Source organism: Montipora capricornis, chromosome 11, assembly GCF_036669925.1.
Source record: "Montipora capricornis isolate CH-2021 chromosome 11, ASM3666992v2, whole genome shotgun sequence".
Taxonomy (NCBI): Eukaryota; Metazoa; Cnidaria; class Anthozoa; order Scleractinia; family Acroporidae; genus Montipora; species Montipora capricornis.
The window spans coordinates 19,354,903-19,374,902 of NC_090893.1; the positions used below are offsets into that span (position 1 = coordinate 19,354,903).

A 20,000-nucleotide genomic window follows, 5' to 3' on the forward strand; every position below is an offset into this window, starting at 1 on the left:
TTGAATTAGTGAGCAAAGTCCTTAATACTGCAACATCAAAGCACAGATGACCAAAGCTCAGTGTTGGGAGCTCTGTGATGCAATTTTAGGAAATTTCATGACAAGCAAAGACTGACTGAGAGACAAGAGTAGAAAATCCCAATAAATGCTCAAAACGGTAGAGCAACATAAAAGAAATACAACAAAGCAAAGGGCACCTTTGAAAGTGGTTTCATTTGCATGGGTTATCTTAAAAAAATCAGCTTGAAGTTTTTACAATAACTGGATAAAGGTTGTCTATGCTCAGGTCTACCTTTTCTGTGATTTAACCGAAAAGGAGTTACATATTACCATGGAAAAGTTCTAAATTTGTTATTGACCCATTTTAGTGATACACCCCAAAATACCACATTAAGGCTATTTTAACGATGAAATGATTTATGAAATGGATCATATATGAACTGCGGATATGAAATCAAGTGAAGCTATGATCCTCGCAGATATCCTTTGCAGTTGCGTAGAGAAGCCTGAAAAATTTAGGACTTTAACGGGGTTTGAAGCCGTGACCTTGCGACACCGGTGCGACTCTCTAACCAACTGAGCTATGAAGCCACTGACGTTGGGAACTATTTTATGAGGTTTTTTATCGTGAGTTTTAATCGGTCCAAATATGTCAGCTTAAACCCATAGCATTGTAACCCCTATAAACCCTTTTACTGGTAAGGGTAATGTAATGTAATGTGCCTATGCATAATTGGATTGTCCCAGTAAGTGCACTCCTGAGAGGAGTTATTGTATCATAATATAAAACTTTAAGGCAAAATTAAAGGAAAAATTATGCATATGCAGTCTGAACGTTTTTGATCAAATTGATCGAAAACGTTTGGCCTCATGCTTTTAACAGCTTTTACCTTAAAGTTTTATGTTTTATTTTTATTGGCGAAATGTACATATTGTATCATAGTTAATAAAGAAGAAACTGGTTAAGGAAACACGGCAAACTTCAAAAGGCAGTCCGGTGGTTGAGACAGGCAGTCATGTGACATCGACCGTGAAACTGCTTTGCACAGTCATTGTCAAATCCCTTCCCTAGGGCCCGCAAAATGGGCAAAATCAGATCAAATGTCCCCAACATGGGCAAATAATATCCCTCCAAGTATCGCAGTCGTTATGTATTTTATCATTGATATAAAGGTGTCACGTTTTATTATTTCTTTCAACGTTCCGTGTATTCTGAGGCAAATAATATGAACAAATCTGAGCTAGTAGAATCGGGTACTAGGATTACCCGTGTATTTCAGAAACCAGTTGTTGTCAACCCATTATCAGTTTCGTTTTAGCCTGATGGCAAAAAGAGGTGAATCTTAGATTTAAGGTATGTTAATCTTTTCCTGGTAAAGCGCAGGATCAAGTACGAGAATTGGAAAACGCCCTCGTTTATGTTTCGCAAGGGGGGTTTTTCGACCTTAACAGTGCAGGACAGTGGGTATCACCATGTCGATATATTCCAACCACACCAAACATATTTAGGTTTTTCACGGAAAGCTCACAATGAGTCACGCTATTATTATGTTGCAGTGTTACCTTTCTGTGACCCCTTATATTTTCACTAATATCATTCGACCCTCGGTTGCATGGTGGAGAGCCAGCGGTAATTCTATTGCCGTCTTCTTTCATGGGGGCTGGGCTATAGCTGACAATTATGATTCGACAAAGGCGATGGCAAACAGAGTTCATTCTGAGATAGGTCGAGCTGGCTTTACCTCTGCATGTAATCAAGAATAATTAGTCTGGGAACCTACTGACACAGTTCCTCACTTGGATTGGCCTAGTTTGGGATTCATTACGACTGTGAGGGTGCAAAGTATTGTCTCCCACATTAGTGTTATCAAGTCTATGAATTTTAGAGTTTAGAGTAGGCCAGGTAGCTAGCGTCATTTATCGGAGAAATTTTGTCTACGGGGAGAAGTACAGGAAGGCTCTCGAGAATAACTACATTCCAAATGACGCTTGCCGCTGCTAAGCATTGGGACGAGCCTCTTTCGTTAGATGCGTACACAGGCAGCCCAGGCTCGGAGGGTAAAAATTATTGATAACAAACTCATGATCAAAAAGATATTCACACGAAAATTTCTCGATTAAAAATACCGTACTTTATTGTCCTAGTGACTTTCTCGCTTTCTGTGCGGTTATTTGCCTGATTTAACCCGATTTAAGCGACTTTGCAGCTTCCTTGGTTGTTACTCATTCATCAGTCACGCTCAAACTCTGGCGATGACCACAAGGATAAATTTAGTTATATTTGACCAAGTTTCAAGGTCCAGCGAGTGTCCATTGTTGAGAAACGGCAATGAATATTCAAATGTTCATAATCCTTCGAGGCTCTCTTGCAGCTAATTTTAAGCGCTACCCGGATAAAATGATACACGGATAACCAAGGAACGGCTAAAATCGTTGATGTGGGTAGTATAAAGATGGATTTACATGAATTTGCCCTGAGAATATAATTAGGTATCTGTAACGATCACTATAATTTATTAACCTTGAAATTAAATGGACTCCTAGGAATTCCAATACCAGATCGGATTTTGTGAGCACATTTGTCGATGTTGACGATTGGCAGGTTAGAGACAATGTTTTTAACATTTTGAATGATCTCCTGGGCCCTTTTACAGTTGGTTGTCTCGCTAATTATTACAATAAGAAGGTCGCCAGATTCTTTTCCAGATTCTAGAATCAAGGGACCTCGGGTGTTTAAGCATTTGTCCAGAATTGGAAGGGGAAGACTTGCTGGCTGGTGCCCCCAGTGTATCTTATTTCTAAAGCATTGGCGTATTTTTTTATCATGGAGCCGAGGGCACCCTCGTCGTTCCCCTTTGGAAATCGGCTGTATTTTGGTCCCTGTTAAGCAGGGCGTATTGTATTTTTGTTGAAGAGTCAAGACTCTTCGGTATTAGTTGAGCTCTGACACATCAAAGAAATCTGAACTCTATTTTCAATTGGGTTCACCGGTCACTACAGGGTCTACTGTTACCCTGAGATTAGATTTCTCCTTGCAAGGACGAGAGCGTCAAAGATTGGTAAGTGTAGCTAAGAATCGTGGTCAGGAGTTGGGTACTTATAATCTGAAACCTGAACCCTATTTTGGGACTTTCGCGAGCAACTCAATGCAATGAAAGTGATGTTTTCCTCGCGTAGCTCAGAGCCCGAGGGAACGCCCGCTTGGTCATGTTGCCTTGAGAAGAATAAGGGAGGCGCACCCCCTTTTACTCGGTTTATCTTTACTTTTTTCTGTTTGCTATCTGTTTTCTTTTCTCTCTACCTACTTGTAGCTAGGTGACAATTCTTGACTCTTTAGCTCATCTTAAGGCTGATTTGATCACCGACCAGCTTAGGTCGAGACAACCATTAAGTACAAACAGATATCTTCTTAACTGCAGAAGATGAGATGGTGTGAAGAGTTTGGTGTCCATTTTGTGTTGCCGTTGGAACCTGTTGTTCTAGCACCCTATTTGTCTCATCTGCTCAAGAAAAAAAGGGTCTCCCATATGGGGCGCCGTTTGTAAAATTATCATTTAGATCCAATCCACGCCGTTTTTTTCCTTATTTAATAAATCATTGAAAGCGACAGAAATGTTTTAATAATTAAGATCCAAGTTCCCGTCGGACGATTTATAAATAATCGAAGTATGGGCAGTTGATTTATAAATAATAATTGACACTAAAAGCATTATATACAGATCATAAATTTACCAAATGTCGCTGAGATACCGTCTTATTTATATATCACGAAATTTGGTCAAAGTTGTTATTTACAAATAATAACTTTCACCTCTGGGAGCAAAGTCATTATTTATAAATAATGACTTTGTTCCCAGGGTTAAAAGTCATTATTTATAATAAAAAGCTTTAAAGTACAAAGCAATATATGGCGTTCTTTCCCAAATTGAAGCTTGGATAGCAAGAGTACTTACTAAGATCTACTTTCTCCAGATAGTTTTAAACCACGCGAAAACATCACTGTATTAGTAAGCATTACCGATAGGAAACCAGGGTATCTCGAGATGCGCAGAACGTATGCGCAATAGCAATAGTAGGCACAGTCCTTAATTTCCCTGTTTACTGCTGCTGTTTGGGCATGATCGTGTGGGTCTGGGACGAGAATGTTCGCAAACACGCTCGGTACTTCAATATTCGAGTACGAGTCAAACCGTTTGGAATCAAATCAACTCGAGCACAACCAACCAAGCTCGATTAGAGTCGACGGTCAATAAACTATTTGCTCGAAGAGGAACAGTTTTTGATCCTCTCCTGAACGGGACCACTGACATGTCGTCTTTAAATTCGGAAGAAGCTTATTATCAAAATTTTTAATCCTCAGCCTGCTTGTCCAGCAACCACACCCAATACCCTTGTTTTGTGCTGCGGTAGACTGAAGTTGGTAAAACGAGATCAAAGTTTATTGCTTCCGCAGCAAGCAAGCCTGAACCGAGCAAGTAACTCGGGTCTCTAATCGGCAGATAAATTCAGTACAGGAAACCTTCTCTCTTGCAAAACGCAATGCATTGTGGTCCACAGTAAGGGCACAGGCACAAGGGATTTGAAATGTTGATGATCTTATTCTTATGGAATTTCAATTAATTTAAAGGGACCGATACTTTCAAGAGGGCTGTTGTCTTCGGCAATCATTAGAAAGGTCTTAAAATTAACGTTACTCTTGGGTGCCCCTACTTTCGGAATTCTACGTTACATGTTAATTAGGTCACATTTCGTGGAAAAGTAGAACAGAAACAAATCATGCTTGTCGACGGTTGTATCCCAAAACCAGTCCTTTCAATTCAATTATGTGTTTAGACTCTGCGTTAGATAAAGGAATGTCAATTACGAGTCATTAATGGAGATTTGACAAAACCGACCCCACTGTTCTGTTGCTCTGTCAAAAGTCATAGTTTTGTTTGAATAGACCTCTTTAGCTTGTACGCTTTGTTTTCCCATTTCAGACCACGTTGTGTTGTCAAGGGAATTTTCCTTTTGTTTTTTCATAAGTTATGCGTACATATTTACGTGCATAGGACGACATTTGAAAGAAAGTTTTCCCTAGAGTAACATCACGTGGTCTGAAATGGGAAAACACAATGTACAAGCTAAAGAGGTCTATTGCAAATCAAAGACAAACTTCATTGCCAAGATTCAATTATGATACGAGGGGTGTCCGCTTAAGAGAAAGCATAAACAAAGAAAAAATCCAATTTTAATTTCAAAAATGTCCGCTTACTGAAATGTGTAAATACGGAGATTGACTGATAAAATAGGGAATTGAAAAATGTGTCTGTACCTAGAGCTTTTCTTCTGCTCCACAAACAAGGGTTTTGGCCTTGAGTTTCTTTTATGGTAGCTTGACTTTACTGGAAAGCATTATACCGCGCTTTCTAAGAAACGTCCTCTCAACCAAATGACCATACAAGAAGAGGATTAAAATTTTCGATAATAAGCTTGGAAAGTGCAACATTTAATGCTATTCAACTAATAATTGTCAGTGATTTGGGATCATAAGATTTTCGACATAGTAGACTAAATGTACATAGAACTTTGCCTTAATTTGTTTCAGCGGAGACAGTGAATGTGTTTAGTTCACGATTTTCACTTACTCCAAAACGTCAATTTGAATGAGTTTTAGCTCGATTCAATTGTAATGTAATCGTGGAGGGTGAATTCTTGTGATTCTAACTAAATGAAAGGCTCTGACAGCTTTCCATTCTTTCGGGTTCTCTTGTTCCGATGTGCACATAAATCAAATACTAATTAGCCCTGGGCGAAATACCGTGAATCAGATGTTTCTCGTGCAAACATGAATGAATAAAATGATATATGAAATTAACCATATACTGAACAGTTACTGCGGATATGAAATCAAGTCATTCTATGATCCTCGCAGTTATGGACGCAATTTTAGCAATTGCATAGAGAAGCCTGAAAATTTAGGACTTCAAGTGGGCTTGAAGCCATGACCTCGCGATACTGGTGCGACGGTCTAACAAACTGAGCTATGAAGCCACTGAAGTTGGGAGCTGGTCATTTGTGGGTTCTAATGTTCCCGTGAGGAATGAATCAATGAACAAAATGATATATGAAATGAACCATATACTGAACTGCGGATATGAAATCAAGTAATGCTGTGATCCTCGCAGTTATGGATGCAATTTGGTCTGACAAAAACCTGAAATCTGAAAGTGAGACATGCAATAGTGAGAAATTTCCTTTAGTGTCTTTTAATTATTATTTTTCCAAGTATAAAGTTTGCTTATTAATGAGGTCTAAGGTCGTCCAAAATATCATGTAGGTGCTTAATAGACCACATTCGATACATTAAAAATCAGTCCTAAACAAAAGGCATCATCTCGAGGCTCTGGGGAATAAACTCATACAAATCCTTATATTTATTCCCCAGAGCCTCGAGATGATGTCTTTTGTTTTAGGACTGAATTTTGAATCGAAATTGGTCTATTGTAGCCGAGAATGTTTGCTACCCCGATATTGACACGTGAATCACGTTAAGTTTAAACCCTTTTCTCGTTCACGGGGGCACTTTATACAAGAACTTTCCTAGGACAAAAACCATTTTTGCTGCATAGCAGAAGTGTTAATTATAATTAAGTTTAATTCGCTTTCCGTTTCAAATTAATTAGAACGCCCTGCTACTAAAGGAAGCGAATCATCTTCATAAAGACTTCCTTTCCAAGAAACGCCTTCATAATTTCCCTTATATAATAAGCACACGATTTCAAGCGGCAAAACCGTTTAGGTCTTTCACACGCTCAGAGGCTGGGCTGACAAAGGCAGCAGCATAAGCGTCTGGTTATCTGGCTTTCTTCGCTGGCAAGAGAGAAGAGATAAGTGAGGTGAGTGAGTAACAAAGAAGTCTTTCAGATCATTATTTTCGACTTATTATGTTAAAACTGTTAATTACCTGCTACGGACGTACCCGAAAAATGCGCTGAAGATCAACTATCTTAATGTACAAGAAATGTGTAAATTTGGAGTCCCGGCGTAATATCTAAAACTTTATCCTTGTAAGATTATGAAGACCGTGATTTCACATCGCTTTATGCTCCCTTCAAACATTTCCTGGCTTCGAGTTCCAAACAAAGACCAATGCGCTCACATCACGTAGAACAATTAAGCAAATTCTTAGAAGAGAAACGAAATCAATTTGAGAAACCATTTTTGCAATCCTACAAGAAAACGCCAGACAAGAAAACTGTAGCTAGAGAGCTAGAGATCTTGAAACCTTGAATTAAATGAACCTCTCACAATGTAATATATCTCTAGCTTACACGGGATCCTTCCACACATATAATGTTTCCTTCGTAAACGCGTCGAAAGTTTTCCGTGCGCGCATGAATCCTGGGGCGTTTTACGGCTAACATTTTAATCCCATCCACACGGGCACTTAGATTAGACAGGAAAGTCTTCCTTAACCCCAACAATCTTTTCTATCTTCTGGACTGAAAATTACAACTGCAACTACACACCACCTAGTATCTGCGAGGTCATCCCATAAGGAATCCAACTCGTATTCATTTCGTGTCAAAATTGAGTTTAATAACCTCCCTTTTGATTTGATCTGCTTGTACATTCCTAAGAGCAATGTTGACTTGAACGCACAAAACAGAGCTCGGATTAACTCATGATATGTAATTTGGTCAAAGAGCAATTTCCAATTGAGTGTTGATTTTGGTTTTGTCCCCATGGTATTAGGAGGGGGGAGGGGGGTTGTGTAGGTGGATGCTCCCTTATGTCAACATGGGTGTGTATCGCTCCAAGGGGTATGGCTCTCGAGCAATTTAGTCTAAAATCGGGACGTTACAGATTTTGACAAGGTTGGTCCAAAATGGGCCATTTTCTTTTCTGTAGTCTGAAGCAAGGTATAGAGTTTTATCTTTACAAGAACTTTGATGCCAAAATCAGTAGCATGTTTGGTTAAAAATGGGGCACTTAAACCCTCTCCTTGTTGTCTGAAATAGGGTCTAGGGGAGGGGTTGCATATCTACACTTTGCGTTAGGCTCAAAAATCTCACTCCACTTCCTCTCCAAATCAGAAGTAAAACCAAAACCACTCGTGACTCGCTCGAATGCGTTTTCCCGCGTTTAGCGCCGGCTACTCGAATCTGCTTTGAATTCTAATTGGTTCATTGACTTTGTTTTCGTCTGGAGTAATTAATCTGAGTTACTGTGATGACGATCGTTTCAGTCTTAAAGAAACTGAGTTGAAAATGCTCAAATTTGAATAGCTGCTTTTCATCCTGTTGGCGAAATTCAATGCTTATAAAAAAACCACTCCTGGCTAAAATTCATATTTTCGTACTTGTACGTCAAGCAAAACATGCATGTTAATTACATTTCGTGGAAAAGCTTAACGGGAACAAATCATCCTTGTTTTAGTTTAATTAGAACTTCCTGCCTAACACAAGATACATTTTATGGGAACAAAGAATGCTTTTCGAAACCGGGCCTTCTGCCTGGCTGTTCAATTTCAAGTCTGCTTTTAAATTGTGTTTTGGATGAGTGGAGCTTCATTTAGTCATTGAGATACTTTTTGATTTACTCATTATTGAGTTGCTAAATTATTCATAACAGCTTATAATTACATTGTCTGCAAATTAGGTTACATTTCGTGGAAAAGCTTCACAGGGAGAAATCATCTCTCGTATATAAGTTTAATTAGAACTTCCTGCCTAACACAAGATACATTTTATGGGAACATAGAATGCTTTTCGAAACCCGGCCTTCAATGTCTGGCCGTTCAATTTCAAGTCTGCTTTTAAACTGTGTTTTGGATGAGTGGAGCTTCATTTAGTCATTAAGATACCTATTTTGATTTACTCATTATTGAGTTGCTAAATTATTTATTCATAACAGCTTATATATTATTGTCTGCAAATTAATGGTTGTTTATTTCAATGTTGGAGCTTTTTCTGTGATGTACTGTTGACGGTCACGGTAAAGCTCTGTAAGAGGTTTTCAGAGTGATTGCATTTAGTTTCTAATAGCAAAGTTTTAGCTTCATTCAGACGCTGTAGCAGTTTTCCTAAACTTTCTCCAAGTGTTCTACCTACCCCTAATTCTTTCCTTACACTGAAAAATCAATATTGTGACTAAAAGCCCGAAATATTTATTTGAAAACAGAACAATCATTTGTGCGTCAATCAGTCGATGTTTGTTTCTCCGCTTTTAGACTTTTCAAAGCTGCAATGAGTCACTTATCGATTTTGCTGCTGGTAATCGTCGGGATCCTTGTCCCTGGAGCATTCGCGGACAGTCAAAAGTGCGAGGATTGCAGTAACTGTTGCAATGTCAACTGTGTTTCCAGTGAAATGCGCGTAGAGGAACAGACCAAGGGGATCATTCGCGTCTCTCAGCTGTCCAACGGCGACACCATCCGTGGGATCAGGGGAACTGAGCGGATGCCTGGCTGGTGCAAGGTGGAAGCTGTTTATCCGAGGGCCCATACCGACAATTTCACAACCTACGATGGCTTCACAAAAGACCACATGGTAATTGATGCCGATACTGTTCGCCCGTACGGTAAGAAAGGAGAGGTGAAGAAATCTCGTCTGTTTACGCTTGCTACCGAGTGCGACGCCGCATTAAACGCAGATGGTCAGGCGTTCACGCCAATCAGCACCACGTTCTGTCCTCATGAGCTGAGCTGGAGCGAGTATCTTCCTCTGATCGCTGCCATTCGGGTGCTGATTGGCGTGAACGCCTGACCATCTGCGTTTAATGCGGCGTCGCACTCGGTAGCAAGCGTAAAACAGACGAGATTTCTTCACCTCTCCTTTCTTACCGTACGGGCGAACAGTATCGGCATCAATTACCATGTGGTCTTTTGTGAAGCCATCGTAGGTTGTGAAATTGTCGGTATGGGCCCTCGGATAAACAGCTTCCACCTTGCACCAGCCAGGCATCCGCTCAGTTCCCCTGATCCCACGGATGGTGTCGCCGTTGGACAGCTGAGAGACGCGAATGATCCCCTTGGTCTGTTCCTCTACGCGCATTTCACTGGAAACACAGTTTACATTGCAACAGTTACTGCAATCCTCGCACTTTTGACTGTCCGCGAATGCTCCAGGGACAAGGATCCCGACGATTACCAGCAGCAAAATCGATAAGTGACTCATTGCAGCTTTGAAAAGTCTAAAAGCGGAGAAACAAACATCGACTGATTGACGCACAAATGATTGTTCTGTTTTCAAATAAATATTTCGGGCTTTTAGTCACAATATTGATTTTTCAGTGTAAGGAAAGAATTAGGGGTAGGTAGAACACTTGGAGAAAGTTTAGGAAAACTGCTACAGCGTCTGAATGAAAGCTAAAACTTTGCTATTAGAAACTAAACGCAATCACTCTGAAAAACCTCTTACAGAGCTTTACCGTGACCGTCAACAGTACATCACAGAAAAAGCTCCAACATTGAAATAAACAATCATTAATTTGCAGACAATAATTATAAGCTGTTATGAATAAATAATTTAGCAACTCAATAATGAGTAAATCAAAAAGGTATCTCAATGACTAAATGAAGCTCCACTAATCCAAAAACACAATTTAAAAGCAGACTTGAAATTGAACGGCCAGACATTGAAGGCCCGGTTTCGAAAAAGCATTCTATGTTCCCATAAAATGTATCTTGTGTTAGGCAGGAAGTTCTAGTTAAACTTATACGAGAGATGATTTCTCCCTGTGAAGCTTTTCCACGAAGTGTAACCTAATTTTGCAGACAATGTAATTATAAGCTGTTATGAATAATTTAGCAACTCAATAATGAGTAAATCAAAAAGGTTTAAAAGCCGACTTGAATTGAACGGCCTGACATTGAAGGCCCGGTTTCGAAAAGCATTCTATGTCCCATACATGCATCTTGTGTTAGGCAGGAGTTCTACATGTATTAAACTAAAACGAGAGATGACTTGTTCCTGTTAAGCTTTTCCACGAAATGTAACCTAATCACATGCATGTTTTGCTTGACGTATAAGTACGAAAATATGAATTTCTAACCAGGAGTATCCTGTTCTAAGCATTGAATCTCTGCAACAGAATAAAAGGGCTTGTCCGCTATCAGAGCTCTTAAAATGCCCCCTCAGCAGCTATTCAAATTTGAGCATTTTCAACTCAGTTTCTTTAAGACTGAAACGAACGTCATCACCGTAATTACTAATAGACGAAACAAGGCAATGAATCAATTATAATTCAAAAAGATTCGAGTAGCCTGCGCTAAGCGCGGGAAAACGCGCTCGAGCGAGTCACAAGTGGTTTGGTTTTACTTCTGATTTGGAGAGGAAGTGGAGTGAGATTTTTGAGCCTAACGCAAAGTGTAGATATGCAACCCCCTCCCCTAGACCCTATTTCAGACAACAAGAAGAGGGTTTAAGTGCCCCATTTTAACCAAAACATGCTACTGATTTGGCATCAAAGTTCTTGTAAAGATAAAACTCTATACCTTGCTTCAGACTACAGAAAAGAAAATGGCCCATTTTTGACCAACCTTGTCAAAATCTGTAACGTCCCGATTTTAGACTAAAATTGCTCGAGAGCCTACCCCTTGGAGCGATACACACCCATGTGACATAAGGGAGCATCCACCTACACAACCCCCCTCCCCCCCTCCTAATACCATGGGGACAAAAACCAAATCAACACTCAATTGGAAATGCTCTTTGACCAAATTACATATCATGAGTTAATCCGAGCTCTGTTTTGTGCGTTCAAGTCAATATTGCTCTTAGGAATGTACACGCAGATCAAATCAAAAGGGAGGTTATTAAACTCAATTTTGACACGAAATGAATACGAGTTGGATTCCTTATGGGACGACCTCGCAGATACTAGGTGGTGTGTAGTTGCAGTTGTAATTTTCAGTCCAGAAGATAGAAAAGATTGTTGGGGTTAAGTAAGACTTTCCTGTCTAATCTAAGTGCCCGTGTGGATGGGATTAAATGTTAGCCGTAAAACGCCCCAGGATTCATGCGCGCACGGAAAACTTTCGACGCGTTTACGAAGGAAACATTATATGTGTGGAAGGATCCCGTGTAAGCTAGAGATATATACATTGTGAGAGGTTCATTAATTCAAGTTTCAAGATCTCTAGCTCTCTAGCTACAGTTTTCTTGTCTGGCGTTTCTTGTAGGATTGCAAAAATGGTTTCTCAAATTGATTTCGTTTCTCTTCTAAGAATTTGCTTAATTGTTCTACGTGATGTGAGCGCATTGGTCTTGTTTGAAACTCGAAGCCAGGAAATGTTTGAAGGGAGCATAAAGCGATTTGAAATCACGGTCTTCATAATCTTACAAGGATAAAGTTTTAGATATTACGCCGGGACTCCAAATTTACACATTTCTTGTACGTTTAAGATAGTTGATCTTCAGCGCATTTTTCGGGTACGTCCGTAGCAGGTGATTAACAGTTTTAACGAAATCAGTCAAAAATAATGATCTGAAAGACCTCTTTGTTAGTCACTCACCTCACTTATCTCTTCTCCTCTTGCCAGCGAAGAAAGCCAGATAACCAGACGCTTATGCTGCTGCCTTTGTCAGCCAGCCTCTGAGCGTGTGAAAGACCTAAACGGTTTTGCCGCTTGAAATCGTGTGCTTATTATATAAGGGAAATTATGAAGGCGTTTTCTTGGAAAGGAAGTCTTTATGAAGATGATTCGCTTCCTTTAGTAGCAGGGCGTTATAATTAATTTGAAACGGAAAGCGAATTAAACTTAATTTATAATTAACACTTCTGCTATGCAGCAAAAATGGTTTTTGTCCTAGGAAAGTTCTTGTATAAAGTGCCCCCGTGAACGAGAAAAGGGTTTAAACTTAACGTGATTCACGTGTTAATATCGGGGTAGCAAACATTCTCGGCTACAATAGACCAATTTCGATTCAAAATTCAGTCCTAAAACAAAAGACATCATCTCGAGGCTCTGGGAATAAATATAAGGATTTGTATGAGTTTATTCCCCAGAGCCTCGAGATGATGCCTTTTGTTTAGGACTGAGTTTTAATATATCGAATGTGGTCTATTAAGCACCTACATGATATTTTGGACGACCTTAGACCTCATTAATAAGCAAACTTTATACTTGGAAAAATAATAATTAAAAGACACTAAAGGAAATTTCTCACTATTGCATGTCTCACTTTCAGATTTCAGGTTTTGTCAGACCAAATTGCATCCATAACTGCGAGGATCACAGCATTACTTGATTTCATATCCGCAGTTCAGTATATGGTTCATTTCATATATCATTTTGTTCATTGATTCATTCCTCACGGGAACATTAGAACCCACAATGACCAGCTCCCAACTTCAGTGGCTTCATAGCTCAGTTTGTTTAGACCGTCGCACCAGTATCGCGAGGTCATGGCTTCAAGCCCACTTGAAGTCCTAAATTTTCAGGCTTCTCTATGCAATTGCTAAAATTGCGTCCATAACTGCGAGGATCATAGAATGACTTGATTTCATATCCGCAGTAACTGTTCAGTATATGGTTAATTTCATATATCATTTTATTCATTCAATGTTTTGCACGAGAAACATCTGATTCACGGTATTTCGCCAGGGCTAATTAGTATTTGATTTATGTGCACATCGGAACAAGAGAACCCGAAAGAATGGAAAGCTGTCAGAGCCTTTCATTTAGTTAGAATCACAAGAATTCACCCTTCACGATTACATTACAATTGAATCGAGCTAAAACTCATTCAAATTGACGTTTTGGAGTAAGTGAAAATCGTGAACTAAACACATTCACTGTCTCCGCTGAAACAAATTAAGGCAAAGTTCTATGTACATTTAGTCTACTATGTCGAAAATCTTATGATCCCAAATCACTGACAATTATTAGTTGAATAGCATTAAATGTTGCACTTTCCAAGCTTATTATCGAAAATTTTAATCCTCTTCTTGTATGGTCATTTGGTTGAGAGGACGTTTCTTAGAAAAGCGCGGTATAATGCTTTCCAGTAAAGTCAAGCAACCATAAAAGAAACTCAAGGCCAAAACCCTTGTTTGTGGAGCAGAAGAAAAAGCTCTAGGTACAGACACATTTTTCAATTCCCTATATTTATCAGTCAATCTCCGTATTTACACATTTCAGTAAGCGGACATTTTTGAAATTAAAATTGGATTTTTTCTTTGTTTATGCTTTCTCTTAAGCGGACACCCCTCGTATCATAATTGAATCTTGGCAATGAAGTTTGTCTTTGATTTGCAATAGACCTCTTTAGCTTGTACATTGTGTTTTCCCATTTCAGACCACGTGATGTTACTCTAGGGAAAACTTTCTTTCAAATGTCGTCCTATGCACGTAAATATGTACGCATAACTTATGAAAAAACAAAAGGAAAATTCCCTTGACAACACAACGTGGTCTGAAATGGGAAAACAAAGCGTACAAGCTAAAGAGGTCTATTCAAACAAAACTATGACTTTTGACAGAGCAACAGAACAGTGGGGTCGGTTTTGTCAAATCTCCATTAATGACTCGTAATTGACACTCCTTTATCTAACGCAGAGTCTAAACACATAATTGAATTGAAAGGACTGGTTTTGGGATACAACCGTCGACAAGCATGATTTGTTTCTGTTCTACTTTTCCACGAAATGTGACCTAATTAACATGTAACGTAGAATTCCGAAAGTAGGGGCACCCAAGAGTAACGTTAATTTTAAGACCTTTCTAATGATTGCCGAAGACAACAGCCCTCTTGAAAGTATCGGTCCCTTTAAATTAATTGAAATTCCATAAGAATAAGATCATCAACATTTCAAATCCCTTGTGCCTGTGCTCTTACTGAGGACCACAATGCATTGCGTTTTGCAAGAGAAAAGGTTCCTGTACTGAATATATCTGCCGATTAGAGACCCGAGTTACTTGCTCGGTTCAGGCTTGCTTGCTGCGGAAGCAATAAACTTTGATCTCGTTTTACCAACTTCAGTCTACCGCAGCACAAAACAAGGGTATTGGGTGTGGTTGCTGGACAAGCAGGCTGAGGATTAAAAATTTTGATAATAAGCTTCTTCCGAATTTAAAGACGACATGTCAGTGGTCCCGTTCAGGAGAGGATCAAAAACTGTTCCTCTTCGAGCAAATAGTTTATTGACCGTCGACTCTAATCGAGCTTGGTTGGTTGTGCTCGAGTTGATTTGATTCCAAACGGTTTGACTCGTACTCGAATATTGAAGTACCGAGCGTGTTTGCGAACATTCTCGTCCCAGACCCACACGATCATGCCCAAACAGCAGCAGTAAACAGGGAAATTAAGGACTGTGCCTACTATTGCTATTGCGCATACGTTCTGCGCATCTCGAGATACCCGGGTTTCCTATCGGTAATGCTTACTAATACAGTGATGTTTTCGCGTGGTTTAAAACTATCTGGAGAAAGTAGATCTTAGTAAGTACTCTTGCTATCCAAGCTTCAATTTGGGAAAGAACGCCATATATTGCTTTGTACTTTAAAGCTTTTTATTTATAAATAATGACTTTTAACCCTGGGAACAAAGTCATTATTTATAAATAATGACTTTGCTCCCAGAGGTGAAAGTTATTATTTGTAAATAACAACTTTGACCAAATTTCGTGATATATAAATAAGACGGTATCTCAGCGACATTTGGTAAATTTATGATCTGTATATAATGCTTTTAGTGTCAATTATTATTTATAAATCAACTGCCCATACTTCGATTATTTATAAATCGTCCGACCGTAACTTGGATCTTAATTATTAAAACATTTCTGTCGCTTTCAATGATTTATTAAATAAGGAAAAAAACGGCGTGGATTGGATCTAAATGATAATTTTACAAACGGCGCCCCATATGGGAGACCCTTTTTTTCTTGAGCAGATGAGACAAATAGGGTGCTAGAACAACAGGTTCCAACGGCAACACAAAATGGACACCAAACTCTTCACACCATCTCATCTTCTGCAGTTAAGAAGATATCTGTTTGTACTTAATGGTTGTCTCGACCTAAGCTGGTCGGTGATCAAATCAGCCTTAAGATGAGCTAAAGAGTCAAGAATTGTCACCTAGCTACAAGTAGGTAGAGAGAAAAGAAAACAGATAGCAAACAGAAAAAAGTAAAGATAAACCGAGTAAAAGGGGGTGCGCCTCCCTTATTCCTCTCAAGGCAACATGACCAAGTGGGCGTTCCCTCGGGCTCTGAGCTACGCGAGGAAAACATCACTTTCATTGCATTGAGTTGCTCGCGAAAGGCCCAAAATAGGGTTCAGGTTTCAGATTATAAGTACCCAACTCCTGACCACGATTCTTAGCTACACTTACCAATCTTTGACGCTCTCGTCCTTGCAAGGAGAAATCTAATCTCAGGGTAACAGTAGACCCTGTAGTGACCGGTGAACCCAATTGAAAATAGAGTTCAGATTTCTTTGATGTGTCAGAGCTCAACTAATACCGAAGAGTCTTGACTCTTCAACAAAAATACAATACGCCCTGCTTAACAGGGACCAAAATACAGCCGATTTCCAAAGGGGAACGACGAGGGTGCCCTTGGCTCCATGATAAAAAAATACGCCAATGCTTTAGAAATAAGATACACTGGGGGCACCAGCCAGCAAGTCTTCCCCTTCCAATTCTGGACAAATGCTTAAACACCCGAGGTCCCTTAATTCTAGAATCTGGAAAAGAATCTGGCGACCTTCTTATTGTAATAATTAGCGAGACAACCAACTGTAAAAGGGCCCAGGAGATCATTCAAAATGTTAAAAACATTGTCTCTAACCTGCCAATCGTCAACATCGACAAATGTGCTCACAAAATCCGATCTGGTATTGGAATTCCTAGGAGTCCATTCAATTTCAAGGTTAATAAATTATAGTGATCGTTACAGATACCTAATTATATTCTCAGGGCAAATTCATGTAAATCCATCTTTATACTACCCACATCAACGATTTTAGCCGTTCCTTGGTTATCCGTGTATCATTTTATCCGGGTAGCGCTTAAAATTAGCTGCAAGAGAGCCTCGAAGGATTATGAACATTTGAATATTCATTGCCGTTTCTCAACAATGGACACTCGCTGGACCTTGAAACTTGGTCAAATATAACTAAATTTATCCTTGTGGTCATCGCCAGAGTTTGAGCGTGACTGATGAATGAGTAACAACCAAGGAAGCTGCAAAGTCGCTTAAATCGGGTTAAATCAGGCAAATAACCGCACAGAAAGCGAGAAAGTCACTAGGACAATAAAGTACGGTATTTTTAATCGAGAAATTTTCGTGTGAATATCTTTTTGATCATGAGTTTGTTATCAATAATTTTTACCCTCCGAGCCTGGGCTGCCTGTGTACGCATCTAACGAAAGAGGCTCGTCCCAATGCTTAGCAGCGGCAAGCGTCATTTGGAATGTAGTTATTCTCGAGAGCCTTCCTGTACTTCTCCCCGTAGACAAAATTTCTCCGATAAATGACGCTAGCTACCTGGCCTACTCTAAACTCTAAAATTCATAGACTCGATAACACTAATGTGGGAGACAATACTTTGCACCCTCACAGTCGTAATGAATCCCAAACTAGGCCAATCCAAGTGAGGAACTGTGTCAGTAGGTTCCCAGACTAATTATTCTTGATTACATGCAGAGGTAAAGCCAGCTCGACCTATCTCAGAATGAACTCTGTTTGCCATCGCCTTTGTCGAATCATAATTGTCAGCTATAGCCCAGCCCCGATCAAAGAAGACGGCAATAGAATTACCGCTGGCTCTCCACCATGCAACCGAGGGTCGAATGATATTAGTGAAAATATAAGGGGTCACAGAAAGGTAACACTGCAACATAATAATAGCGTGACTCATTGTGAGCTTTCCGTGAAAAACCTAAATATGTTTGGTGTGGTTGGAATATATCGACATGGTGATACCCACTGTCCTGCACTGTTAAGGTCGAAAAACCCCCCTTGCGAAACATAAACGAGGGCGTTTTCCAATTCTCGTACTTGATCCTGCGCTTTACCAGGAAAAGTTTAACATACCTTAAATCTAAGATTCACCTCTTTTTGCCATCAGGCTAAAACGAAACTGATAATGGGTTGACAAAACTGGTTTCTGAAATACACGGGTAATCCTAGTACCCGATTCTTACCGATATTATTTGCCTCAGAATACACAGTACGTTGAAAGAAATAATAAAACGTGACACCTTTATATCAATGATAAAATACATAACGACTGCGATACTTGGAGGGATATTATTTGCCCATGTTGGGGACATTTGATCTGATTTTACCCATTTTGCGGGCCCTAGCGAAGGGATTTGACAATGACTGTGCAAAGCAGTTTCACGGTCGATGTCACATGACTGCCTGTCTCAACCACCGGACCGCCTTTTGAAGTTTGCCGTGTTTCCTTAACCAGTTTCTTCTTTATTAACTATGATACAATATGTACATTTCGCCAATAAAAATAAAACATAAAACTTTAAGGTAAAAGCTGTTAAAAGCATGAGGCCAAACGTTTTCGATCAATTTGATCAAAAACGTTCAGACTGCATATGCATAATTTTTCCTTTAATTTTGCCTTAAAGTTTTATATTATGATACAATAACTCCTCTCAGGAGTGCACTTACTGGGACAATCCAATTATGCATAGGCACATTACATTACATTACCCTTACCAGTAAAAGGGTTAATAGGGGTTACAATGCTATGGGTTTAAGCTGACATATTTGGACTGATTAAAACTCACGATAAAAAACCTCATAAAATAGTTCCCAACGTCAGTGGCTTCATAGCTCAGTTGGTTAGAGAGTCGCACCGGTGTCGCAAGGTCACGGCTTCAAACCCCGTTAAAGTCCTAAATTTTTCAGGCTTCTCTACGCAACTGCAAAGGATATCTGCGAGGATCATAGCTTCACTTGATTTCATATCCGCAGTTCATATATGATCCATTTCATAAATCATTTCATCGTTAAAATAGCCTTAATGTGGTATTTTGGGGTGTATCACTAAATGGGTCAATAACAAATTTAGAACTTTTCCATGGTAACATGTAACTCCTTTTCGGTTAAATCACAGAAAAGGTAGACCTGAGCATAGACAACCTTTATCCAGTTATTGTAAAAACTTCAAGCTGATTTTTTAAGATAACCCATGCAAATGAAACCACTTTCAAAGGTGCCCTTTGCTTTGTTGTATTTCTTTTATGTTGCTCTACCGTTGTGAGCATTTATTGGGATTTTCTACTCTTGTCTCTCAGTCAGTCTTTGCTTGTCATGAAATTTCTTTAAAATTGCATCACAGAGCTCCCAACACTGAGCTTTGGTCATCTGTGCTTTGATGTTGCAGTATTAAGGACTTTGCTCACTAATTCAAAGTTATTTTTGGGGGATGATAAATTAAGCACACATTCAGTTACGAGGTCTTCGGTCTCAGGTCTTGATTAGTTTTCGAGACACCCTCTTGTAGAGACAATTAAAGAGGTGTGCATCATTATTCTTCATTCAATAAGCTCAGTAATGCACGAATTTTGATTGGTTCTCACCAATGATTTGTTAGAGGACAGACGCATAGCTTACGTCATTGATCATCGAGAACTTATCATTCTTTATTACATCATTAGGACAGGCAACGTTAGGAAATTTATTCCTAATGACTTGCGTGCTGGCCTTTCCTCACTGTAGGCGTGCCAGCATGCAGCATCCATTCGAGTTTCGACAGTTTTTGTCTAATATGTTAACGCACAGTTTGGAATGCTCTGCTTCCTGCTTTTGTAAACGCTGATTCTGTTGCTGCATATCATCAAAAACTTTTAATCCATCACACCAGTGACACACTCGGCTAACGCCTCGTGTTCCACAAAATTTCATATGCGGTCTTATTGACTAGTTTCACTTATTAACTTTTCTTTTTGAGGGGAGGGGGAGGGGGGGGGGGGATGGATATTTACATAAAAACAATCTTGGGACTGTATCATGCTTCAGTGAACTGAATATCCATTGTTTTCACG

General features: G+C 39.5%; 2 protein-coding genes across 2 annotated transcripts in view; one reads left to right on the plus strand and one right to left on the minus strand.

Annotated features, from left to right (window-relative positions):
• The window catches only part of LOC138024398 (uncharacterized), a 532,828-nt gene extending 522,386 nt beyond the window's left edge, over positions 1–10,442 (minus strand). The window contains exon 1 of the mRNA XM_068871602.1: positions 10,397–10,442. The gene's annotated coding sequence lies outside the window, so the exon portion shown is untranslated. The remainder of the gene's footprint in view (positions 1–10,396) is intronic.
• Positions 6,729–9,749, plus strand: LOC138023175 (uncharacterized). Its single transcript, XM_068870200.1, has 2 exons — positions 6,729–6,878; positions 9,215–9,749. The coding sequence occupies exon 2, from the start codon at positions 9,231–9,233 to the stop codon at positions 9,747–9,749; it is 519 nt and encodes a 172-aa protein (XP_068726301.1). The 5' UTR covers positions 6,729–6,878; positions 9,215–9,230.
• Positions 10,443–20,000: the final 9,558 nt, after the last annotated feature.